Here is a 24,155-nt window from a genome sequence, read left to right on the forward strand (position 1 = left end):
TTGTGTGGAGGTATTTTACTAAAGCAAATGTAAGAAATGTATTTTACACCACCTCCGCAGAGCCTCGGTAGGGTTTCTGTGTTGTTTACTAGAAGTCACCCATGCTCTATAATGGTGACACCGTGACTTTAACACTCACCAGACAGGAGCAACCAACTGCAGGCCTCCGCTCCGAGTTGTTGAATCAGGGTGACAGGTTGATCTCTAAGGCAGTGGTTCCCTAAGTGTGTCACATGCACAGGTGGTGTTTGGTGAGAGGGGTCTGTTGGCCACCTAAGTTTGAGAAATGTGTTAAACAGGTTTCATCCCTGCAGGACTTGCCCGACCGTTAGTGTCTGTGTGTGTGAAGAATTGCTGAGGGGGGTGTGGTCAACATTTATGCAGCTAATTTGATCATGGACTCTTCCTGAGGCATCTTGGGCACCAGTGTTCCATGGGACACACTTTGGGAAATGCTGCTCCAGTTGCCCCCCCGCCCCACCTCCTTACTGTAAAAAATAAAAGTACAATTAAGAGCAAAAAAGAAAAGATGACCTAAAATACTGCTTCTCTGAGATATCAGTCCTAACACTTCCGTGTGTCTCTAGATTTTTTTCCCTTGTAAAAACTTATCTACATAGAGTTTTAAACAAAATGAATTAATTTATACAGGGTGTTGTATAATGTTCTCGGTGTCATTCATTAAGCATTTGTCCCGGGGATGGTGGGTATAATAATCCATCAGAGGGACGTGGTAGGCTCTATAGGGCTCCCAGAGTGTTGGGTGTCAGGACCCCTGTGCTCTCAAAAGTTAGGAGGACCCCGAAGCGCTTGTGTTTATGTGGGCTGGATTAGAAATTATACTGAGACCCTATTAAAATATTAACTTATTTAAAATAGCAGTAATAAACGCATTAGATGGTAACAACATATGTTTAATGAAAAATACATTTTCCAAAACAAAAAACAATTTAATAAGAAGACTGGCATTGCTTTACATTTCTGCTGTTCTCTTTAACATGGGTTTAGGAGAAGACAGCGGGATTCTGCATTCTACCTGTTGCTATCTGTTATTTGATTGAAGTAGATGAAAAAAATTCGGCCTCGCACAGATACGTAGCTGGAAAAGGGAGGGCTTTGTGAGCCCCCTGAAAGGGTCTTGGGGACCCCCTAGAGTCCTCTGACCACATCCTGATAACTGTTGCTGTTGGGCAGTGGTTGATGTCAGAATACAGTTGGGGGCTATATCACCCAGTGCTTTGCTTCTAAATGATAGCTAAAGTAGCAAAGGAAAGCTGGCACATGATTTACTTGAAGAAAAAAAGAAAAGAAATTAGAGTTAATTGAACTTATTCCTATAACCACGCCTGTCATTTACACCGTCACTTGCTTTCTTGAGCGAGAAGACAGGCGCGGAACAGCATGGACGGGCCTGGAGATTATCACGCGAAGTGAAATAAGCCAGTCGGAGAAAGACAAATACCATGTGACCTCATTTAGATGTGGAATCTAATGAGCAACATAAACTGACAGACAAAATAGAAACAGGCATGGATGCGTGGAGCAGACTGACAGCTGTCAGAGGGGAGGGGTGTGGGGGGACTGGATGAATGGAGGTGAAGGGATTGGCCAGAGAACATATATGCATAACCCAAACACAGACACAGCGTGGTGATGGCCAGAGGGAAGGGGGCTGGGGGCGGGGGATGTGGGCAAAGTGGAGAGGGAGTGGGGACATCTGTAGGAATGTCAACAATAAAAATAAAGGAAAAAGAAGAAGAGAGGTGTGGGCCTGGATTTGCTTTCAGTGTTCAGCACACCCCTGCTGCCCCCAGCGTGGTCAGCAGTACCCTCGGTGTGTTTCTGGATTATTACTTCTGGTTTCTTTTTAATTTTATTAAAGGACACATTCTTAATGGGCTAGAAGACAGGAATGGATGGAAAAGCGTAAGTAGATGTTAAAATCAGGTTTATTCTTTGGGAGTATACACTTCCCATAGCAGTATTTTCTGTAGCATGAGATCTAGAAAAAAAAAGCAAGCCTGTGTATTTTTTTTGAAAGATTACCAACTTTTTTCTTTTCTTTCCCCCTCACACGATGGCCCTTTGGAGACCTTACATGGTTGGTTTCATTGTAAAAACACTTTGTATAACTGCTACAATAAGAGAGGCCTGTACTGCCGTTTGCTTTAATTTCCTGAAAAATGGTTGGGCGTTTTCTGGAATAAGTCATGCATGGGCTTGCACTGTCCTGTTAGCCTGGGTGGGGAATGGTTGTTTGTTTGTTTGTTTGTATCACCCTTGTTGACCGCGGCCTAGTTCTTGGCTAGACTACATCCCACAACTCGTTTCCCCTTGCGAGGTCATCTAACCCTTTCTCTGTTTTATGATTAAGTCCTTCCTGTGCTTGTAAAATCTGTCTTCCCACTTTTTACGATCTCTGGCTACTTATGTGTCATTGCATTAGAATGTTGAGTACTTTTAAACCCCTAAACTTTAAAAATCTGCTAATCTATCTTAAAAAACCACCTTTTGAGTTAAATGGCTAGCATTTTAGAAGGGATTTTATATATCAACTAGAGGTCCAATGCACGAAATTCGTGCAAGGGGCTCGGCCCTTGCAGCCCCGGCTTCATCTGGAAGGTCGTCCGGCTGTCTGGTCTAATTAGCATATTATGCTTTTATTATTATAGATTAGCTCAGTAAGCCTGTTTACCAAAGAGGAAAGCAATTGAAGTTTTTATTGTCGTCACTGTGATATTGATGTAATTCAGAATAGGAAAAGGAGGAATATGTAGTAGAGACCAACCGAGAGTGTCCTTAACCCTGTGTCTTTCTGTAATTAATGGTACTCAAAAGCCTTCACATTGGGTGACTTGTTGCAAACCTTTCATGTGCAGATGAGTCAGGAAAGATTATAAAGTTGGAGGAGTTTAAAACGTTCTGGAGAAAGCATACATTGTATTAACAGAGTTAGATTCTTTTTACTCTTGGAGCACTTTTCATGGGAACGGCTCGAAGTTTGCGCACTGCTCACGTCCCAGCTTTGGGTCAGAGAGCTTTGGGAATCTCTGGTGCAGCGTCTGCTGTGTTTCCTCTCTGCAGTGAGCACTGGCCTCAGCTAGCTCCTTTCTGCCGGAACCCATCCAATCAGGGGACCCCTTTCCTCTTGGAGGGCAGCGTTCATTGTCAGAGGTCTGCCTCTGTGTCCCCCCAGAATAAGGCTGCAGCATGGGAGAGCAGTGGCATGGTTCAGAACATAGACTCTGGAGCTCAACTATTGGGCTCAAAGCCCGGCTCTGCTGTTAGGCAGGCTACTTACTCTCTCCATGCCTCAGTTTCTTCATCCTTCTTCATAAAAGGAGGCTATTAGTACCTATCTCATAGGGTTGTTAGGAGGAGTAAACTGATTTTGGAAGTGTTTAGAACACTACAGTAAACTGTGTTTGGTGTTTTATGAACTCCATTCTATGTAACTACCCCTTTTTAAAATGGAGGTAAAATCCACATTACATAAAATGAACATAAGTTTGTTGTTGTTTTTAAAGAATAGTTTATTGATTTTTAGAGAGAGAAACATCAATGTGAAAGCGTAACATCAGTTGGCTGCCTTGGCCTGTGTCTAGCTTCATTTTTGCCACGTGGCTGTCCAGCTGTTCAGCACCATTTGTTGAAAAGACTTCGTTCTGTTGTGCTCCTTTGCTCCTTTGCACAGACCAGTTGGCTGTGTTTATGTGGGTCTATTTCCGGGCCCCCTACCAGGAATCGAGCCTGCGACCCCGGCATGTGACCTTGACTGGGAACCAAACCGGCAAACTTTGGTTCGTGGGCTGACACCCAACCAACTGAGCCACACCGGCCAGGGCAAATGATCATAGCTTTTAACAGTTCTGGGCTCCTAGCAAAACTGAGTAGAAAGTACAGAGAGATTCCATATATCTGGCCCCACATGCACAGCCTCCCCCACTGTTGACATCCTGCACCATGGCGGTACGCTCATTACCACTGAGGCCCTACCTTGACAGCGTCGTCACCCAAAGTCCATAGTTTACACCAGGGCCCGCTCCTAGTGTTGTACCTTCTGTGGGTTTGGACAGATGTATGACGTGTATCCACCACTGTAGTATCACACAGAGCAGGTTCACTGCCCTGACAATCCTGGGCTCTCTCCGGTCATTCCTCCCTCCCCTCGAGCCCCTGCCGCCACTGATCCTTTTACTGTCTCCATAGCGTGTCTTTTCCAGTATGTCACCGAGTTGGAATCACAAGGTAGGTAGCTTTCCAGATTGGCTTCATTCACTTAGTCATGTGCGTGAAGTCTCCGCCATGTCTTTTCATGGCTCGGTAGCTCATTGCTTTTTATCACTGAATAATACTCCGTGGTTTGGATGGACCACAGTTTTATCCATTCACCCACTGGAGGGCATCTCGGTTTCTCCCAGGCTTTGGCAATATGAGTAAAGTTGCTGTAAACACCCGTGTGCAGGTCATTGTGTGGACATTCGGGTAAGTGCCAAGGAGCATGCTTGCCGGGCATATGATCAGAGTCTGTTTATTTATTTATTTTTCCCTTTAATTAACCTTTAGTCCGTTTAGTTTTGTAAGAAACTGCTAAACTGTCTTCTAACGTGGCTGCACCATTTCGCATTTCTACCAGCAGACAGAGAGTCCCCATTGCTCCACACTCACCAGCATCTGGTGTTGGCAGCGTTTTGGATTTTGGCCATTCTCATTAGGGGTGAAATGGTATTATTATTGCTTTAATTTGCATTTCCCTAATGACTTATGCTGTTGAACATCTTTCCATCTGTATATCTTCTTTGATGAAGTGTCTGTATTTTTTAAGTTGTGTTGGTTTTCTTGTTGTTGAGTTCTTTGTATATTTTGGATGACAGTCCTCTATGAGATGTGTCTTGCATATATTCTCTCCCGGTTTATGACTGTCTTCTCATTCTCGTGATACTGCCCTTTGTAGAGCAGAAGTTTTAAGCTTTAACCAAGTCCATTGATTTCTTTCATGGATTGTGCCTTTGGTGTTGTATCTAGAAGGTCATTGCCATACCAGGGTCACCTAGGTTGTACCCTGTTACCCTTCCAGGAGTTTTATGGTTTTGTGTGTTACACTGGGTCGATATCCACTTGGAGTTGGTTTTTGTGAATGGCGTCAGGTCTGTGTCTAGCTGCACCGTTTGTTGAAAAGACTGTTCAGACCGGTTGACTGTATTTATGCGGCCTATTTCCGGGCTCTGTTCTGGTCCACTGACCTGTCCGTCAGTTCCTTCACCAGTGCCTCACTGCCTCGATTGCTGTAGTTTTGTTCTTACCTTTCAGCATCGAGCTGGCTATTCTGGGTCTTTGGCCTCTAATTCCAAAGTCTGCCAGCCTGCCTGGTTTCCCCCTCCTTGTGTGCCCCCAAACCCAAACCTTTCAGATGGCAGAGGGTTTGACAAGCAGGGTTCCACACACAGGAGCCGAGTTGGGGTGGTGTGGCGCTAGCACCCCTGGTCTCAGCTTCTTGGCCGCCTCATCACATTAACGTGAACCCCCAGGTCCTCCCGTCCCGTTGGTGGGGAGCCAGGCCTCTCACCTCCTAACTTGATGCTTCGTTCCACATCCATCCATCCGTCTCATCCTCAGATTCAAGGTGAAGGTTGAAGAGACCCTTCCAAGTCTGAGCCTTCAAAAGGTCAGGAGACTGTTCGGTTTCTGGGTTCAACATTCCGTGACCTTTGGGGGTGGTCATTAACCCTTTGTAAGTCCGCCTGTCTTTGTTGTCACCCAGTTTCCATGTCCCAGTCTTGTCCTGGTCACAGGAGCTGAGAAGCAGCCTGTTTGAATGCCTTGCCCCCGAGTTCAGCGCTGTCCTAGCTTCACCAGCAGGTTGTCAGGTTCCCACCGAGGTGCTGGGCACCTCCTGATCGTGGCTGACGTCACCCCAGCTTCCCCGTGACGCTCCCTCTAAAGAAAATGCTTGGATACCTTGTTCTTATGAAAATGTCACCAGCTGTTTGTGATTTCTTTTCCTTCTCTAGAGGCACCAAAAACCAGAGTAGTCTTTTGTCCATGGTCAGTGTCAAACTCATTGCGGGGAGTTTAAAACGTCCATCTTTGGCCTAGCTGGTTAGGCTCAGTGGATAGAGTGTCGGCCTGTGGACTGAAGGGTCCCAGGTTCAATTCCGGTTAAGGGCACATACCTGGGTTGCAGGCTCAATTCCCTATTGGAGGGCAGGCAGGAGGCAGCCGATCAATGATTCTCTCTCATCATTGATGTTTCTATCTCCCTCTCTGTCTCTCTTCCTCTCTGAAATCAATAAAGATATATTTAAAAAAATAAAACGTGCATCTTCTTCCCTGTCAGACCAGGTGCTGTGCGGTGCTCATTCCTTAGAGACCAGCATCTGCCGGTGGGCAGTTCTGTCTAACCTTTTCCCAGGGCCCGGGGGTCAGCACCCAGAGGAACTTAGGGAAGTGGGTCCTTTTCTCCTCCCTGCGGTCCTCGCAGCCCTGGGCATGGGCTCCCTGTTGTCACGCCGGTTCTGCGCTCACGAACATAAACCTGCTTCCCGAGAGGCTCAGCGGCAAAGCAGCAGTGAGCTCTCATCTCCTGTGTTTACTGTAAAGACGTCACACTATTTAGCCAGTGACACAGGGACTCTGGGTGAGAGCAGTTGTCTTGCTGTCACTGGTATTGTAAGGATGTAGCTAGTAAAGAAACAAAAACGAGCAGAGCAACACCAGAGTCCTGGTCTTTCTGACTGCGCCGTGGATTTGTTGGACAGTCCAGTCGGGCATGGCGGCACCGGGTGAGGCTGTTTAGAAGCTGGCATTGACAGTGAATGCAGGCAGGCCTGGAGTGCCCGTGGCCTTTCCTGACCGAGCCCGATAACGCTTCCATTGTGGATGAAGGTCAGGCCTTGGAAATTGCCACCGGACTATTACGTTACAGCTCAGGACAGCGCCCTGTCCTGTTTCAATTCAAGACAAATGCGACGATGATAAAGGAGAAAGAAAAGGGCAGACCTGGCCTGTATTTTCTGATAACGTTGCAAAGTGGGAGATTTCAGGAAACCATGGCATGTATTTTTTTGGCATAACTGTATTTCTGATTGACTTGCGTTGTAAGAGTTAATTGATAAACAGGCGCCTCCCAACCACACAGGTGCTCTGAACAGTTTCCATGCACACGTGATGACTGGGAGGCCTTAGAGGACTCTGTGCCCAAGTGTTTTCCTTCTCCAGCTTGCAGGGCGCTGGGGTTTCTTATCTTATTTTCTACTTTTATGTTAAATCATGGAAGTTCTTTGCAAAATGCAAGTGTGGGTATCTTGGTCATTATCATTCTTTTTGTTGTTGTTAATCCTCATCCAAGGATATTTTTCCATTGATTTTTAGGGAGAGTGGAAGAGAGAGGGAAAGACAGAAACATTGATGTGAGAGAAACCGAGGCACATACCCCTGACTAGAATCGAACCCGGGACCCTTTGGTCCGCAGGCCGAGGCTCCATCCACTGAGCCAAACTGGCTAGGGCAGGGCATTATCCTTCTTTAGCGCCCAACTCCAGTTAGTTTCTCAGCAGAGCTGCCAGTCTCGGCAGGGTTGCGGGGACTGGAAGGTGGAGCAGGTGGTTTGATTTGGTGCGGATGCAGAGCCTGGAGTCGGGAGGCACGTGCTGATGGGCGGGCAGTGGCCCTCTAGCCGACGCTGCAGGGACCTGGAGCAGCGGGCACAGAAGGGCAGCGAGTGACGCTGAGGATAGAGTTCGCCCTTGTGCATTGCGTTACCTGTGAGCAATTCTAGACGTTCTGTTGCAGAGAATTAATAGTCATGCATGAGACGATTTCGCTTAAGGGCGGCTTTTATGCTGCAACAAAAACAAGGAGACAGCTGCACCGGCTTTGAGCTGAGCGGTGTCCTGAAGAGGGAGCCAGAGCCAGGCCCCCTGCTCTGCGGGGTGCCGGAAGGCAGGGGAGCCTTGGAGAGGATGGCCCCTTTCCTCAGGCTCTCCAAAGGCCTCTGCTGGGGGCCCTGCGGCGGTGTGGTTTGCTCATTGTTGGCGCTCATTGTTGGCGAGGGCGGCAGATCTGAAGAATGTTCCCTCCCGCCTGCCCAGCCCCAGGTCAGCCTGACCGGCTCAGACTCCAGGGTGTGGCCCAGCAGGTGGAGTTGAGGGAAGATGTCTAGAATGTTCTGCCTCATTTCCCAGTGACAGGCCACTGCTGTGGTGGGTAAATGGAGGCATTCTTGGCCTCTGATTTGGTCTTCCCTCCTCTGTTAGGATACCAGCCTGAATCATTGTAATAAGTGACGTTTCTCTGGTTTCCCACCTCTCCTCACTGCAGAGATAAACCTTCTCCACTCCATCCCTTCCTCCCCTCCCCCTTTTTACTCCTCACAAAACGGAGTTCTGAAATATGGCTCCTCAGTACTCACACATGAACAGCCACCACCTGAGGGGCAGAGCTTGAGAAACCCTCAGAGGACCTCGGCCCTAAGCCCAGTGCCCATGCACGCTGGTCAGAGGAGATCCCCAGTCCCCCGGGATGTTGACCTGCAAACCCCATCTTTATGCGCCACCTGGGGTGTTGCAGGATTCAGGCCCAGTGCCTCTGGGTTTCCAGGGATACTGTAGCCAAGGGCAGGGCTCCAGGCCCCGGGTGCCATGTGGGGTCCCTGGCCAGGGAGCAAGGCTGGCTGCAGGGTATTCATGACTGGGACCCCAGACCACTTCCACCTGGCCCCTCCCAGCGTGACCCCTGAACCTCAGGGAGACCCCTGAGTTCCTGAGTCGAAGGACTGTCTTCCCTGCCCACCTCGCCTGTCACCTTTGCGAACTTCTAGAAGAATCGTGCAGGGGCTTCTCCCATTGGAAATCTTGCAGCCGGACATGAGGCTCCCAGGTCAGTGACTGCCACAGCAATTTGTGACATTAAAGAGAGGAATAAATACGGGAGATTCCTGAAGCCCGGGAGACTAAAGTAGATAAGGAATACAGAAGTTACTGTTAGACGCGCCCATTATGTTTTGGGTTCATGCCTGGCCTGTTAATTTTATGGGGTAACTCTTAATATTGAGTAAAACAATTTAATTAGAAAAGTAATTGACTTCGGCACTTCACACTGGTAAAATGTTTTCATTTGCTTACTAGAAAAACTTGTGAAAATGATATTAGGTTGTTTTGAAAATTAAATGATAACTTTTTATAAAAACCTGAGTAGTAGAAAAATGAGGTAATGGGTAACTGAAGGGTAGCCTCTTTGAGTGTAAGCACTTAAGTAAGCATTTGTTGCAGACTTCTTTTAAAATTTCACTTTTTTCCTGGTAATATTGAGTAAAATATGCCAACCATCCTTGGTGACTTAGGATCAGGTATTAGACTGTAGACAGCGTGTGCAGGAGTAGGTGGGTCTTCACAGCCCCTCCTGTTAGAGAACACACCTGGGACTTGTTTAGAGAAGGAAATCCTTACGTCATTGGTCCACCGTCCATCCAGCCATCTATCTGTCTGTCTATAGTTTCCTTTTCATCTTTCTCATAGCAGTGAAGTAAGAACGTTTAATTATGTAACCTCCTGAACAGGGTAACAGAGATACCATCCATAAAATTCCCTGGGGAACAACATGGAAAGCAGCCCTCTGGAAGTTACCTTTTCATTCTCAGTGAAAGCATTGTGTTTCTGTCTTTTCACACGCACTTCTCCCCCTTACTCAGGAGCACTCTGTCATCTCAGCATCAAGTTCTCTTCCTTGTTACTTTGACCCTTTCTGGGTCACTAGCCTTTCCATCCTCTAAAAATGCAGTAACAATGTGGCACCTTCCCTGCTTCCTCCCTGGTCTGTTTGTTTCCCAGGGTAGCCCGTGGGGAAGTCTCCTCCTTGAACTGTTAAGATATTGCTGCCAAACACCATGAAATACAAGTAAAATGTGAGCACCACAACATGAAGGAAACCTAGTTTTGTAACTTGGTTCCCGGTCCCATTGAGGTGCTGAATGAAGATGCCAGAGGTCCGAGGGTCCACTGATAGTGAAGCATCCATCTTATATGAAAACTGCTGTTTGAAATTTTAACCCTGCTAATTGGCTTCTGTAGATTCTTGCTTGCTAAGACTACTCCCACTTCAGCTAGGCCATTAAAACTTCCCCAGACAAGGTTATCAGTGCTGGTGCCAGGCCAGGCCTCTCTGGTTGAGGTCTCAAGGCCAGCACATACGGGCTCTTTAAGAACTTGCAAAAGGGGCCAGAAACACTCCATATTTGGGAGACAAAGAAGGTAAAATCATATAAGTAGGGAGAATTCCTGCATGTTGGGGCCCAGAATTTGAGATACATTTTCCTCTGGACCCGCGCATAATAAATGTAACCCCATCTCTCTAAGTATTGCTTTGTTCTTCTTCGGTTTTCTGTAACAATAGATTGCCCTGTTTGAAATGGTGATTTTCACCTGCACTGGTTTCCGCAGGCGTCTGAAGCCCCCCACGCCTCCTGCCCGTGTTTTGTGTTCTCATGTGTTTTCCTGCGGAGAGGGTGCGTGGCTTTCTCTAGGTTCTCAGGAGAGCCCGGGGACAGGTGTGCACTTCGCTGCAGAAGGTCCTGCCCCTGCAGCCACGGACTTCCGGCTGTTGTCTCAGGTTTGGGATGCTGGATTTCAGCAGCTCCCTCTAAAATCACCTTTTAAATTTTTTTAAAAAGAGTCACATAATAGCATTTGACAAAATCTAACACCCATTCATGATAAAAAGTCAGCAAGTTAGGAAGAGAGGGGAACTCTCTCAACTTGATAAAGAACATCTATTTTTTTTTAAAAAAAAACCTATGTGAAAAAAAAAGGGAAGTTGTAGAAACCACTAAAACATTATTCTTTAAAGGTGATGAATGGTTTAAAGTTTTTTTTCCCCCTTAGCACTAGAATTCAGGATGAATTATCACACACACACAGATGTATTGAGTTAAATTATTTGATATACCAAAATAATCGGATAAGTATAAATCCTGATTGAATATTTGAGAATGTTTTAGGTGATAATACCATTATGATTAGTTTTAAAAGAGTCCTTATCTTTTAGCGTTGTATGTTGAAGAATTGAGGGGGTGAAGTTATCTGATGTCGGGGATTTGTTTCAAAATAATGGAAACTGGTGATAGGAGGGTAAATCAAACAAGATTGGTCCTGTATTGATAATTGTAATAGCTGAGTCCTGGGTACTTGGGGTTTATTGTTCTGTTCTTTCTACTTTATAGCTTACATAATATAAAAAGATAACATTGCCTGATATAAGACTTGTGTGGTCACACCCATTGGGTGGCTAATATCAAAGCCCAGAAAATGACAAGTGTTGGTGAGGCTGTGGAGAAATTGGGAGCCTTGGGCTCCGAGAGTGGGAATGTGAAAATGGCGCAGCTGCTGTGGGAAAGAATATTGGCAGTTCCTCAAAGAATTAAAACCAGAATTACTCAATGACCCAGCAATTCCACTTCTGGGTGCATACCCAAAAGAATTGAGACAGGGAGGCAAACAGATGTTTGTATACCGTGTCCATGGCATTCACAGTAGCCAAAAGGTACTTGGCAACCCCAGTGCCCTTGACAGATGAACGGAGAGACAAGATGTGGTCCATACATACAATGGGATATCATTCAGCCTTAAAAGGTGACGCACGCTGTAACACGCATGGACCTTGAGGACATTATGCTAAGGACAAATACCCACTTACCAACTGTGGCTGATTAAAAGTTTCCTTTTTTGTTTTTAAAAAGCCAGGTGATTTTGTTTGCTTGCTCTTTGCTTTACACTTAACAGAATCACTGTATAATGCTACTTCTTTCTTCTGCTGCATAAGAGATAAAGTTAGGCCTCTCCAGGGCCTGAGCCTGTAGGGATTTCGTTAGCTGTAGGTTGTATTTCGGAAGATGATGATGGGGAGATCGTCATGGGAACGCCTCCCGAGTCTCTTTAGCTCTGGTCCTTCTGCCTTTGTAGTTTTTCCGAAAACATAAGCTGCTGCTTAAGATGAACTGATCAACACATATTTGTTGAGCATCCGTGTGAAAGGCATAGAGTGGGTCCTTCACTCACATCCTATATAATAAAGAGGTAATATGCAAATTGACCCTCATGCTCCAGTTGGGGGTGACCAGGCCAGCAGGGGGGGCAGTAAAGGGTGACCAGGCCGGCTGGGAGGGGGGCAGTTAGGAGTGACCAGGCTGGCAGGGAGGGGGCAGTGAGGGGCGATCAGGCCAGCAGGCAGATGAGTGATGAGGAGCCCGCGGTCCAGGATTGTGAGAGGGATGTCCGACTGCCGGTTTAAGGATCAGGCCTAAACCGGCAGTTGGACATCCCCCAAAGGGTCCCGGATTGGAGAGGGTGCAGGCTGGGCTGAGGGGACCCCCCCTGCACAAATTTCGTGCACTGGGCCTCTAGTTATCTATAACCCTCAAAACAAGGGTGTGGAAGGAGGTCCTGTTCCTGACTTACGAGGTAGAAATAGGCACAGGTGGTTAAAGAGTCTGCCCCTAGTTAGAATGTCAGACACAGTTCATTTATTAACTATATTCCTGTCTTTCTTACCAGACCACACTGTTTAAAACTTTTAACCGCTTCTAACAGAATAGAGGGAGCTCATTGGCATAGCAGAGAAGGGGTGCTCACCCTGTTGCCCTAACCACAGCTCAAGCCCCTCCAGCTGTGCCTCGTTATACATCAGTTATCCCAGTCTTGCTAGTCCCAGAATGATCCACAGCCTTTTCTACCTTTGAACCTTATTTGTATTTTTTACTCTGTTTAAAAAAACCCCCTCAAGCCCCAGCCGGTTTGGCTCAGTGGGTAGAGTATCGGCCTGAGGACCAAAGGGTCCTGGGTTCGATTCCAGTCAGGCACGTACCTCAGTTGCAGGCTCCTCCCCGGCCTGGGCCAGTCAGGGCAAGTGCAGGAGGCAATCAATCGATGTGTTTCTCTCATATCAATGTTTTTCTCTATCCCTATCTCTTTTCCTCTCTAAAATAAATGGAAAAATATCTTCGGGTGAGGATTAAAAATAGATAAATAAAATACCCCCTCAAAAGGATGCTTCTTTTAAGGATGTTCTTGGGAGGTCTCCATTGTGCTTCTGGTGGTCCCCAGAGTTGGCCTCAGATACTTCCAGCTCTCTCCTCCAGACACACGCTAGAATTGCACTTGCCCACCCTGGTGATGTGGGTGGGGCCATGGGACCAGTTCTGGCCCACGAGTTAGGAGCAGAAGTGAGTTGTATTTCGTCTGTGTAGACGGTTCAGCTCCCACTAGGCAACCCTCCAGAGCGCTCACGCTTCCCCTGGCAGTGGCATGGCCACATGTGAGATGGAGGCTGCAGGTCTTACGGGCTCTGCTGACCGTCCCAGTTCCCACCACTGAGTGAGTTCCCGCCCCCAGTTTTTCCCACACCCCTCGACCCGGTGATGATAGCCGCATCCGTTCAGGATGTGGGTGTTTGTTGATACGTTTGTGTTCTCCGGCAGATTGCGCCTGCTTCCCCAGCACAGCACCTTGCAGTGCGCTTCTGCCTCCCAGACGGTCCTGGGGACAGACTTCGAGTCCGTGGTGATGTGAAGCCAGGAGGACCTTTGATGTCAAGCTGGTTTTCAAGGATCAGAGCTGGTCTGATCTGAATATGAATTTATGACTGGGACAGTGCTTAGAGAGTCCATAAGAATGGATGCCTTTTTATATTTTTATTTTGGGACTATCTGAATAATTTATGAATTTTAAATGTGTTCTGAGGAAAAAATAATCAGTTGGAGATTTTATATTGATATCATTTAAGACACTTTTCTATGCATACTGCCTTTAACAAGGGGTCTGCTAACACATTACATTCCACTCCTTACTGAGTCAGGAGCTAGATTTTTAAATCAAAGCCTGGCAGTGTGCAGCATGCACTCAAAGGCACCTGCCGCCACCTAGTGGCGGTGTCTCCTAATTGTATACTCTTTTTTTTTTTAATATATATTTTATTGATTTTTTACAGAGAGGAAGAGAGAGGGATAGAGAGTTAGAAACATCGATGAGAGAGAAACATCGATCAGCCGCCTCCTGCACACCCCCCACTGGGGATGTGCCCGCAACCAAGGCACATGCCCTTGACCGGAATCGAACCTGGGACCCTTGAGTCCGCAAGCCGACGCTCTATCCACTGAGCCAAACCGGTTTTGGCCTAATTGTATACTCTTGATGTACCACCGTTAAATGTTGAATCTGCAAACAAAACATGTAACATTATCTAAAATTTACTGGTGAATTGCCTACAGTCTCTTAAAACATATAGTTGTCGCCTGACCGGTGTGGCTCTGTGGTTGAGCGTGGACCTGTGAACCAGGAGGTAACAGTCTGATTCCCGGTCAGGGCACATTATGGGGCATATAGGAGGCAGCCGATCAATGATTCTCTCTCTCTTCATTGATGTTTCTATCTCTCTCTTCCTCTCCATTCCTCTCTGAAGTTAACTAAAATGTTTTAAAAAACGTATTTGTCATTATTTATTATGCCGTTATTGGGGCAATAGGACTAGGTGTTCTGGAAGGAGAAGTGGCACATACCCAGTTTGTTTTTGGAAAGAGTGGGTTTCTCTTCGTAAATGAACTTATCAGCCGGGAACTCTGGTGCAGGGTTGATGTCCGGGCTGCCACACACGGGCTTTGCCAGGGATCTGTGACTTGCGTGACCTGGACAGGGAGCCAACCTCTCTTTTGCCCACAGAGTTGGGATGTACTGGGAAAGTGGAAGTTTTTATATTTAAAGTTAATCCTGGAGCTGACTATTGTAAGCATTCTTTTCACTTTGGTTTTTTAATCAGTGACAATTTATAACCACAGAAGCTAGCCAGGTCTTAGAGTAATAGGTGCACACCCCAGATACAGCCTACATTTACAGAGCGTCTGATCGCCAGCCTTGCCATCCCCGGATTTTAATTAGAATTATGCCATTCAAAATGCCGTTGGCTTTTTCATGGTGTAGAATGTGAAGCCATGGATCAGGAGAAGGCTGTGAGCACGGGTGACCTGTGCCTAGCCTTCTGGCTGCTCGTCTCTCCGCGTTGTCTGCGGGCTCCTTTTGAATGATGACAGAAACATCAGTCACTTGCCTCCATACATATTTTATAATGCCAATTGAATGTGATGAAATATTAAAAATATCATTTATTAAATATTTAAAAGTTCAGTCTTTGAAACTGGCCAGCTCTCTTCGTTCTACTGCCCGCCTAAAGGAGCAATTTAGAAAACCTGAATTATAAAATTAGAATACTGGGGAAAATCAGAGATTTAAGAATATCACTATAAAATTATTTTTTTGCCTTGAACCATTAGTAATTTTCAGCTGCAGGCCTTTCCTTCCGGGTAGCAGAAATACACATTTTACGCTACTACCTTTTAATACTTTCTGCTATTTTAGATTTCCTGCACTTTGCCTAGTGTTTTTACCTTCTTACTGGGTTAGAAAAATTCACTTAAAGTCTAAGGAGTATTACGGATTCACATATTGGAATGATCTTCCGTTTCATTTGCTTTGCTTATAATTTTATTAATAAAACTTCAAATATGAAAACAAATTGGAATTTACTATTGCTCTTCATGGTACATTATTAGTAGTAAGTTGATGAATAGCTTCTGTGTTTTGAAAGGCGAGGTCAGTGACAAGCTGGAGGGTCTCCACAGTGGCCTGTTTGCCCGTCACACCCGAGGCCCATGCCGCCGGCCAGCCTGCGCCACAGCAGGTGTCAGAGCAGGTGTCAGGAGCCGTCTGGAGCAGCGGGAGTCTCAGCCGTTAGGGAAAGCCCCCGCCCAGCCCAGCTGCAGAGGGAGGCTGTTGCCTGTGTTCCGAGGACCCTCCTGGAGCGAAGGCTGCCGCGGACTCGGCCCCGCACAGCGCCCTCCAGTGAGCTCGGCGCCCTCGGGGTGCTGCTGAAGGGCAGGTGCACCAGAACTTCTGACTTCTCTGCTCTCCCCAGGCTCCTGGCCCGGGGCAGCTGTTGTGTGGGAGAGCTTTTCCAAAGGCTCTTTAAATCTTGGCCTTTATGATCTGGGTTTGGTATCCTAGTTGGTCCCCCCATAATCTAAGCACAGGACAGGTCCATGGTTTGCACGTGGACCGCCAGGTTCTCTCGTCTCCTTTGCTTTGAATATCCACCTGTCAGAAACAAAAAGTCACACCCTCTCGATGTTTACAACACCAAGTCATACCTGCTCTTCAGTTCTCAGCACCAAAACTACCTTCTCTAGGAGAGGATTTCGAACCAGGACACTGACTTTTTAAAAAATATATATTTTTGTTGACTTCAGAGAGGAAGGGAGAGGGAGAGAGAGAGAAACATCAATGATGAGAGAGAATCATTGATCGGTTGCCTCCTGCACGCCCCACACGGGAATGAGCCTGCAACCCAGCAATTGAAACGTGGCCTCCTGGTTCATGGGTCGACGCTCAACCAGAGCCACGCTGGCCGGGCCAGGACATTGATTTTATTTGTATTGTATATGAGGTTCCTTACACACTCATTTATTGGCCTGATACTTCCCGAGTGATGAGATATGCTTGTTAGCAAACAGCAAAAGGTCAGCCACTCCCAGCATCTGTTTTTGTCCATGTCTGGGGGGGGGGGGCGGGGAGAAGGTAATGACACAGCAGCCCCTCGTGGCCTCTCCTGTGTCTGACACTGTCAGCCTGGCATGTGTGACGGGTTTGATCACACAGCACCCTGTGACGTGGGTACCGCTCCTGGCCTCGGTTTACAGGTGAGGAAACAGGCCCACGGAGGCAGCCAGGTAACTGCCCCACGGTCCCAGGCTGGCTCTGTGCCCAGCGTGGCGATGAGCAGCAGCAGAGAAGGAGCCGGTGGGGCCAGAGCAGCGGGTGCTGGTGTGGTTGGACGAGGGAGCATTTGAACAGAGACCTGAGACTCTGGCCCGGGACTGAGAGGTCAAAGCTGTTTTAATATCGAGACATTGACTTGCTTTTCCCTCATCCTCGCGAGAGCGCGGTGGTTTCCCGGCCGCCTGGCGTGTGCGGCGGGACCCGGGAGGCGCCACGGGGACCAGCTGGCTCCTGTGAAGCCGGGCAGTGAGCGCAGACTCGCAGGATGGAAATGGTGCCGCTCTCCTTCGTGCGCTTTGTTTTTAAAAATGCAGTTTTTATGAAAATGGTACTTAGTTAACTTACAATGGTTTTTTTTTAATGAATTAATAAATATTAAAATTTATCTTGGTTTTAATTTCCAATACAGTAAATTCTGATAGGTAGGTAGTGAGATAAATGAGATAGGTAGGTAGATCCCACATAAACAAATGCTGTGAGGATCTGCAGTAACTTTGTGGTGTGGCCGGTTCTGGGTGCACATATTTGAGGACACTGTTTAGATTAGATCTGTCAGGAGGGCAAGAACGCGCTTGTCACCTGGCTCTTGCAATAAGTCCAGGAGAGCAGAGAGGTGACGAGAAGGCTGCGTCTGCATTTTGTGTGTGCGCCGAGTTTTCCATGCGCTAAAATGTAGAACAGAATTTCCCGTCGTAGCCATCTTAAGTGTACAGTTCAGTCGTGTTACGTATGCTCGTTTATATTGTTGTGCAACCTGTTCCAGAACTCAACACTGTACCCATTAGACTGGTCCTGTGGGTCTGCGGTGCCCTTGCAAGTGAAGCAGAGGTTTGCTGTGGGTTGGATGTGGCGTGCATGAATGTCCGATGGAGGCGTCATTCATTGCATAGCTGGGAGCTTGTGTCCCTCCCGCACGCCGGCCATGCACCGCGCTGGAGGGGATGCAGGTGAGGCCCATGTGCTTCTCACCTGTCGCTCCGTAACGGTCATCACATGCAGCAGGAAAGCAGTGTCCCCTTACGGGATGTTGTATTCGACGTGGTTAAACGTTTAAATTTAATTTCAGATGCTTCTGGATTGATTTGCACTCATGGGAAAGAGTCTGGGTAGTTCCTTCAGCAAACAGGCACTACCTATTGGTCGTAAAGTTCCATACCCTGAATTGAGGACCTCTCTGGTTAACCGTATCCTGAGATGTGATGCGTTACACCTGAGACAGGAGAGCTGGTCACACTCGAGGTGAAAGTAGAAAGACCATGAAAGCTTCCCGCTGTGCGGTGGAGCCCAGAATGCACTGGTGGAGCCCAGAATGCACTGGTGGAGCGAGCGCTCAGGGAGGAGGTGGTGGCTGAGGCCCGGACAAAGCCAGGCCCAGGCAGAACAGGAGGGATCAGAACTAAAGACGGATGGTACCAGGCCAGCGCCTGCCAGACGGCACAGTTCTCCCTGAAACTCGGAAACTCCCAGTTACCGTGCCCGCCCCTTTTCCAGTTATGGCGCCAGCCCTCTCGGGAGGGGGCGGGGCTGGCTTACAAACTCGGAAATGAGAGTGAGAGGTTACTCAAGGCCACCCAGAGGTCAGTTACACCTGCTCAAGGTCACTCAGTAAAGACAGAGGACGCTGGAATCTGACCCCACGTCAGCCTGACTCCCAAGTTGGTTATTTATTCTTAAACAGTTTTCAGTCACCTATTTCAGGAATTCACATTTTATTTTAATGCCTTAGATTTGTAATTTTATATTCATAAGTCTTGTCTATTTTGTGTCTTTATTTGTAATGCTAATTTTAAATAGGTACTACTGTATTGTCATAAAGAAATAACACTTTTCTTTGTCACTGTTCTGTAATAGGCCCAAAACAGTTTGAATTTGTCTACTGGCCATCAGTCTTTTTTCTTTAATTTGTACAGCAGAATCTGGTTTCTTCCTGGACTCAGATAGTTTCTCCATTACTCACTCTAGAATTTAGAATTTCATGATATTTGGGTCTTGATACCAAACCCTGCAACAAAAAATTCAAGTGTTGCCTTCCAGACCAATGAGAGTCTTATGGTTCAGACATAATAGATGTGTCTTCAAAAGCAGTTGAGTTTAAAATACTCAGTCTAGCCCTGGCCAGTGTAGCTCAGTGGGTTGGGTGTTGTCCTGGGCCCCGAAAGGTTGCCGGCTCATTCCTGGTCAGGGCACATGCCGGCTGTGGGCTCGATCCCCAGTACGGGGCATGCAGGGGAAGCCGATCCCCCCCTCCCCCTCACATCAGTGTTTCTCTCGCTTCCTCCTCTCTCTCTCTCAAAATCAATTTAAAAACTCTTTTCAAAGAAAGTAGTGGTGTTCTAACCTGCCTGTTTCCTTTCTTTTTTAAACACAGCTAACAAGCACAAGCCCTGGCTGGAGCCCACCTACCACGGCATCGTGACCGAAAACGACAACGCGGTGCTCCTCGACCCCCCGCTGATCGCCCTGGACAAGGACGCCCCTCTGCGCTTCGCAGGTAGGAGCCTGGTTTTGTTGGCTGTTGTGGCACCGGGACCGGGGGCGATGCATTGGGAACGTTTCTCACCTTTTCTTAAAGTGTGTCGATGGCCGAGGGTGGTTTGTGGCTCCCGGGCACCATCCTTTTTCCTGTTCCTTTAAATGGTTAGGGCACCTGACCAAAAAGCCTGTACGTGTGGATGAAAAACACAATATCACGTCGCATCGTTCCAGGCCTTGTCTTGATGTCATCAGATAACACCTAGGCCAGTGTCTCAAAAAGTCGTGCCCACAGCGCCCCCGAGGGTGGTGTGAAAATGCAGATTTGGACCCAGAGGGTCTGGGGGACCTGAGATTCTGCCCTTCTCACCTGCTCCCAGGTGCGGCAAGGATCTGGATAACTGCAGCTCAGGGTCCTCTCGCACCACCTCGGTTTCAGTTACTGAAAAGACTTATTCGAAAACGTCGAGCAGTCTTTATAGAGGAATCCTGTGGCTCAGGTTTTACTGTCCATAAACTTTTAAAGCGGAGGTATTTCCTAAGGCTGTAACCTGACGAAGCGGCAGGTCTGGGGCCGCGTGGAGACGTGCTGTTTGGCTGACGTGTAATACCACTTTGCACTTCAGAGCGTTTCTTGTAGAGCCGCGTGTCCATAGTAACTTCCCTGACGGACGTGAATTGTGCCACGTCGCCCTCTCCCTGCCTCAGGGTCACAGTTAATTTTAAAAGAGTAGTGGTTGCATGGCATTTTTTTCCAGGACCAAATTTCTCATGTTAGTGTGTGCTATTTGCCTGGGGACCAGTAAGAAGGCTTCAGTGAACTTGTATAGATCAGGCGGTGCATTATTTCACAGTGTGTAAATTGAGGGAAGTGGACGTGTTTCTGAAGAGCTGTTTAAATCAGCGGTCACCAACCGGTGGTCCGTGAGGCCCGAAAGGTTGGCGACCGCTGATTTAAACAATACATTTATTTGTTCTTCATTCTCTTCAAGTGCCACAGCCCACGTTCAGGGAAGTAACCTGAGAACCAGCTGGGCTGTGTGAGTCAGTGGTGGACACAGACCTTCCCAGTAGTGTTGCTTGTTGATTGGTTTTTAGAGAGAAATCCGATTAGATGGACAGGAATGGCCGAGCTCGATGCCGTGAAGCCATCCACAGTGCTTGTGCAGTAGCCGAGATGATTTTCTCTGCTCCTTCCTTCCCCCAAATTTGTCATCATTTTTATCATTGCACCTCGGTGTGCTCTGGATCTGACAGACTTGGAGTGTGTGTGTGTACTGTACACGCAGCCCCTGCGGGCCACTTAGTCATTACACACGCTCCTCTGTGTGAGAGTGACGGTCAGTGCTGTGTGAACAACTGGAACAGGATTATCCAGTTCATGTTTGAGCAGACTTACACGTTTCTGACTTTCCCTGCATCCTAAGGAGTGATTGGGCCTCTGTACTGTGCAGTGTCAGCTGTATACGGTCCTGTGGTCTGTACCTAGACCAGCGCCTGGCACTAGTTGGCACTCCACAAATGGTGTAGGAGGAATGACTGAGTTTGCCCAAGATCACAGCTGAGGTGATAGAGCCGCCTTCCCGCCAGGCGGTGCGACTCCGGCCTCCGTTCGTAGGTTCACTGTGGGCTCTCCCAGCGTTGTCTGGAGAACACTGTAGACATCCTGGCTCGCAGCCCTCCCCCCTCGCAGGAATGTGTGGGTAACCACCAGAGGTTGCTTGTCAGACTTCTGAAATAAGTCCATGGCTGATGTCGGCAGCTTAGTCCCCAGAGTGCGCTGTCAGCTGTCCCTCCTCAGGCGTTCGTATTGAACGCGGAGTCTTGCCCAGATTGCTTTCTTGGGGTGAAATAGGAGAGTAAAATCTTGCTATTTGTCAAGTAGTTTAGGAAATTAAAATAACTAAGTTTCTTATTCAACCCCTTTTCCTTAATCTGCTAAAAGCCTGAGTAGAGGTGGGAAGAAATTGTGTTGTCCATTTTGTGTACTTGATGGGGAGCTTGAACCCCTCACGTAGGCCGCCATGTGGTGCCTTTTGGACAGTTGTCGCTTCTTCACTGCCCACGTCAGAGCTGAGTGCCCGCCTGTCGTCCCCCTTCTCAGGCTCTTCCTTCTGGCAGGTGTTTCACCCCAACCTTTCCCTGCTTTCCCGCCGAGCACAGAGATTTCGCAAGGTTAGGAAAACAGTTGCGATGGAAATAGAATCCAAAAGAAATTTCCGGACAAGAATGGGGACTTTATTTTCATTGATAATTAGAACCAACTCAGGTGTGTGATCCCTTTCTCCGTATTCTTTTACTTTATGTGACTCGCCCTGAGGATGGCGATGGGCTGACTCCTGCACACCCCCTTGCCCCCGCCCCCCAGCACTGCCTTTTAGCATAGGCGATGGGCTGACGTTGTGTTTGTAGCAATGAGTTGGACATATTTGGTGAAGCCCCATGAAATTGCCATTTTTATGTGTCGAAACTATCAAAATACTTGAAAAAAATGGAACATTGGAAATATCCTGTGGTTTAGCCTAATTACTATAAGGCAGTAATTCGTTGAGTAGCGGATTTAAGTAAGTATCTGGATGTTAGGATGAAACTTCACATTAACAGTTACTGACTAGCGTGGACTCATTTTGGATGCAGTTGCCTCCGGGAATGGTTGGTATCGGTAGTCACTGACTATTAAGTTCCAATGCCAGGTCCTTGTAGAAGGTAAAGAAGCATAAAAGTTGGCCCTTCTTCTCAGAGCACTGATGGTTTAGGTCCCAGAAACTGGCATGGACCAGTCACCAGAATAAGCAGCAGCCTGATGCCCAGCTGGAGAGCGCGGGCACCAGGGCCGAGTGGAGAGGAGAGAGCGGGAGGAGTCGGGTTAGCGGGATGTTGTAGTGGATGCTGCTCAGCAGGTGTCCCTTTTCCCAGGGCCTGAGCGGTGGGTCTAAGTCCGTCACCCGCCTTCCCCAGCCAAGTGCACGCACGGCCCAGGCGAGGCTCACAGGTGCCTCCTCGGAGAGCCACAGATTCTGATACGGGCTGAGGTTGCGTTCCCTCTGTCCAGGCCAGTTTGCTCTGGGCCTGGTCTGGCCCCTCTGACTGGTCTCTCGAGCTGCCTTGGTTTCTGCTGTTTCCAGTCCCTTTCTCTGGCTTGCAGCCAATTCCGCGAGTTCGTGACGGCTTTGCAGGGAAGCCCCTTTGGCCTGAGTTAGCTGGAATGGCTTTCTGTTGCTTGCCACCAGTGAAACTAACCGTTGGAGCGGGCACTCACGGCCTCCAGGGGAGTGCAGCGTAGGGCAGGTGACCTGCGGGGGGGACGATGGGCTAGGCGCTGAGACACCCTCGCTTTCGGGGAAGAGCAGTGCAGTTTGGGGTTGTACCCAGATTTGGAAGAAGACTTAGGAAGAATGCAGAGCCGGCCTGAAGCCCAGGTTTCTCAGAGGGATGGACGAGGAAAGTGAGGGCTAACACTGTAAACAGGAACCCTTGGCGCGACTTTGGATATCAAGAAGTCAAATCTGTACGCGTTGTTACAGTTTTGTGTTTTGCTTTTTAAAAATTCTGTAGTAAAGTTCTTTTTGACTGCTTTAACTTTTTTTGTTGTTAATCCTCACTGGAGGATATTTTTTTCATAGCTATTTAAAGAGAGGAAGGAAGGTAGGGGGGGAGAGAGAGAGACATCAATGATCAACTGTGTGAAAGAGACACATTGGTTGGTTGCCTCCCGCACACACCCCGACCAGGGCTGGGGATGGAACCTGCAACCCAGGTCTGCACGCCCTTGATTGGGAATCAAACCCGAGACCCTTGGGTGCACGGGCTGATGCTCTAACCACTGAGCTACCGGCCAGGGCCCTTTTGACTGTTTGTTGTTGTTGTTTTTAATATTTCTTTATTGATTTCAGAGAGGAAGGGAGAGGGAGAGGGAGATGGAAACATCAGTGATGAGAGAGAATCATTGATCGGCTGCCTCCTGTACACCCCCCACTGGGGACGGAGCCCGCAACCTGGGCATGTGCCCTTGGCCAGAATCAAACCTGGGACCTTTCAGTCCATAGGCCGACACTCTATCCACTAAGCCAAACCAGCTAGGGCCCTTTTGACTGTTTTAGATGATCTTAGGGGAACGAGGGGGAGAGAGATGGGGAAGGTTTGCCCATTCCAAGGCAAGTGTAGCTGGAAAGGTTGCCGGGAAACCTGGTGGGGTAGGGTTTCAGGTAGACTTACCTAGCAGGGCAGGTGCACATGGTCTGAATTAAGTGGGAAAGGGCTGGACAGAAAGAGAATAGACTCTGATAGGTGCTTCTGAGAGGCCTTCCTTGCAGAGGTTGAGAGAAGGTGAGTGTAGGAGAGGACTGAGAAGGCAAAGGAGTGGAGATGCACCGTGCTGTAACTCCATGTAATCAGTGCATGTAACTGCATGTATGTAACTGTCCCGGGTGTGTAAATAACACAACTGTGCATCGGGGTGGAGGAGAAGGGTGCCCATGACCAGGAATGGAACCTCTGACCCTTCAGTGCGTGGGCCCAATAAAACTGTGCTTACAGACACAGAAATGTGAATTTCATATAATTTTATTTAATATTTTAAAAGAGAGAAAAAACTGTAGCACGCAGGTTGTTCAGCAATGTGAGCGGGTGGGTGTGGCCCGAGGCCATAGCTGCTGCCGGCCGGGGCAGCACCATCCACATCCCTTGCTGTGATGGTGGGAAGGTTCGCTGTCTGCATTCTCCATGCAGCAGTTACTAGGCCTGTGCGAGGAGAGACTGAATTTTAATATTTAATGTTAACGTGAATTTTAATTTAATTTGACATAGCCCCATGGGGCTAGTGGCTACGGCACGGGCATTGGCCAGCACAGATCTAGAGAGACACTGTGG

At 48.0% G+C, this 24,155-nt stretch overlaps 1 protein-coding gene across 3 annotated transcripts in view; it reads left to right on the forward strand.

The window, feature by feature from the left end:
- CLSTN1 (calsyntenin 1) overlaps positions 1-24,155 on the forward strand; it is a 54,866-nt gene that overhangs the window by 10,872 nt on the left and 19,839 nt on the right. For all 3 annotated transcript variants that reach the window (XM_079778363.1, XM_079778365.1, XM_079778364.1), the window contains exon 2: positions 19,183-19,305. In XM_079778363.1, the coding sequence (XP_079634489.1) occupies positions 19,183-19,305 (123 nt within the window). The remainder of the gene's footprint in view (positions 1-19,182; positions 19,306-24,155) is intronic.

Source organism: Cnephaeus nilssonii (assembly GCF_951640355.1).
Source record: "Cnephaeus nilssonii genome assembly, chromosome: 7".
Taxonomy (NCBI): Eukaryota; Metazoa; Chordata; class Mammalia; order Chiroptera; family Vespertilionidae; genus Cnephaeus; species Cnephaeus nilssonii.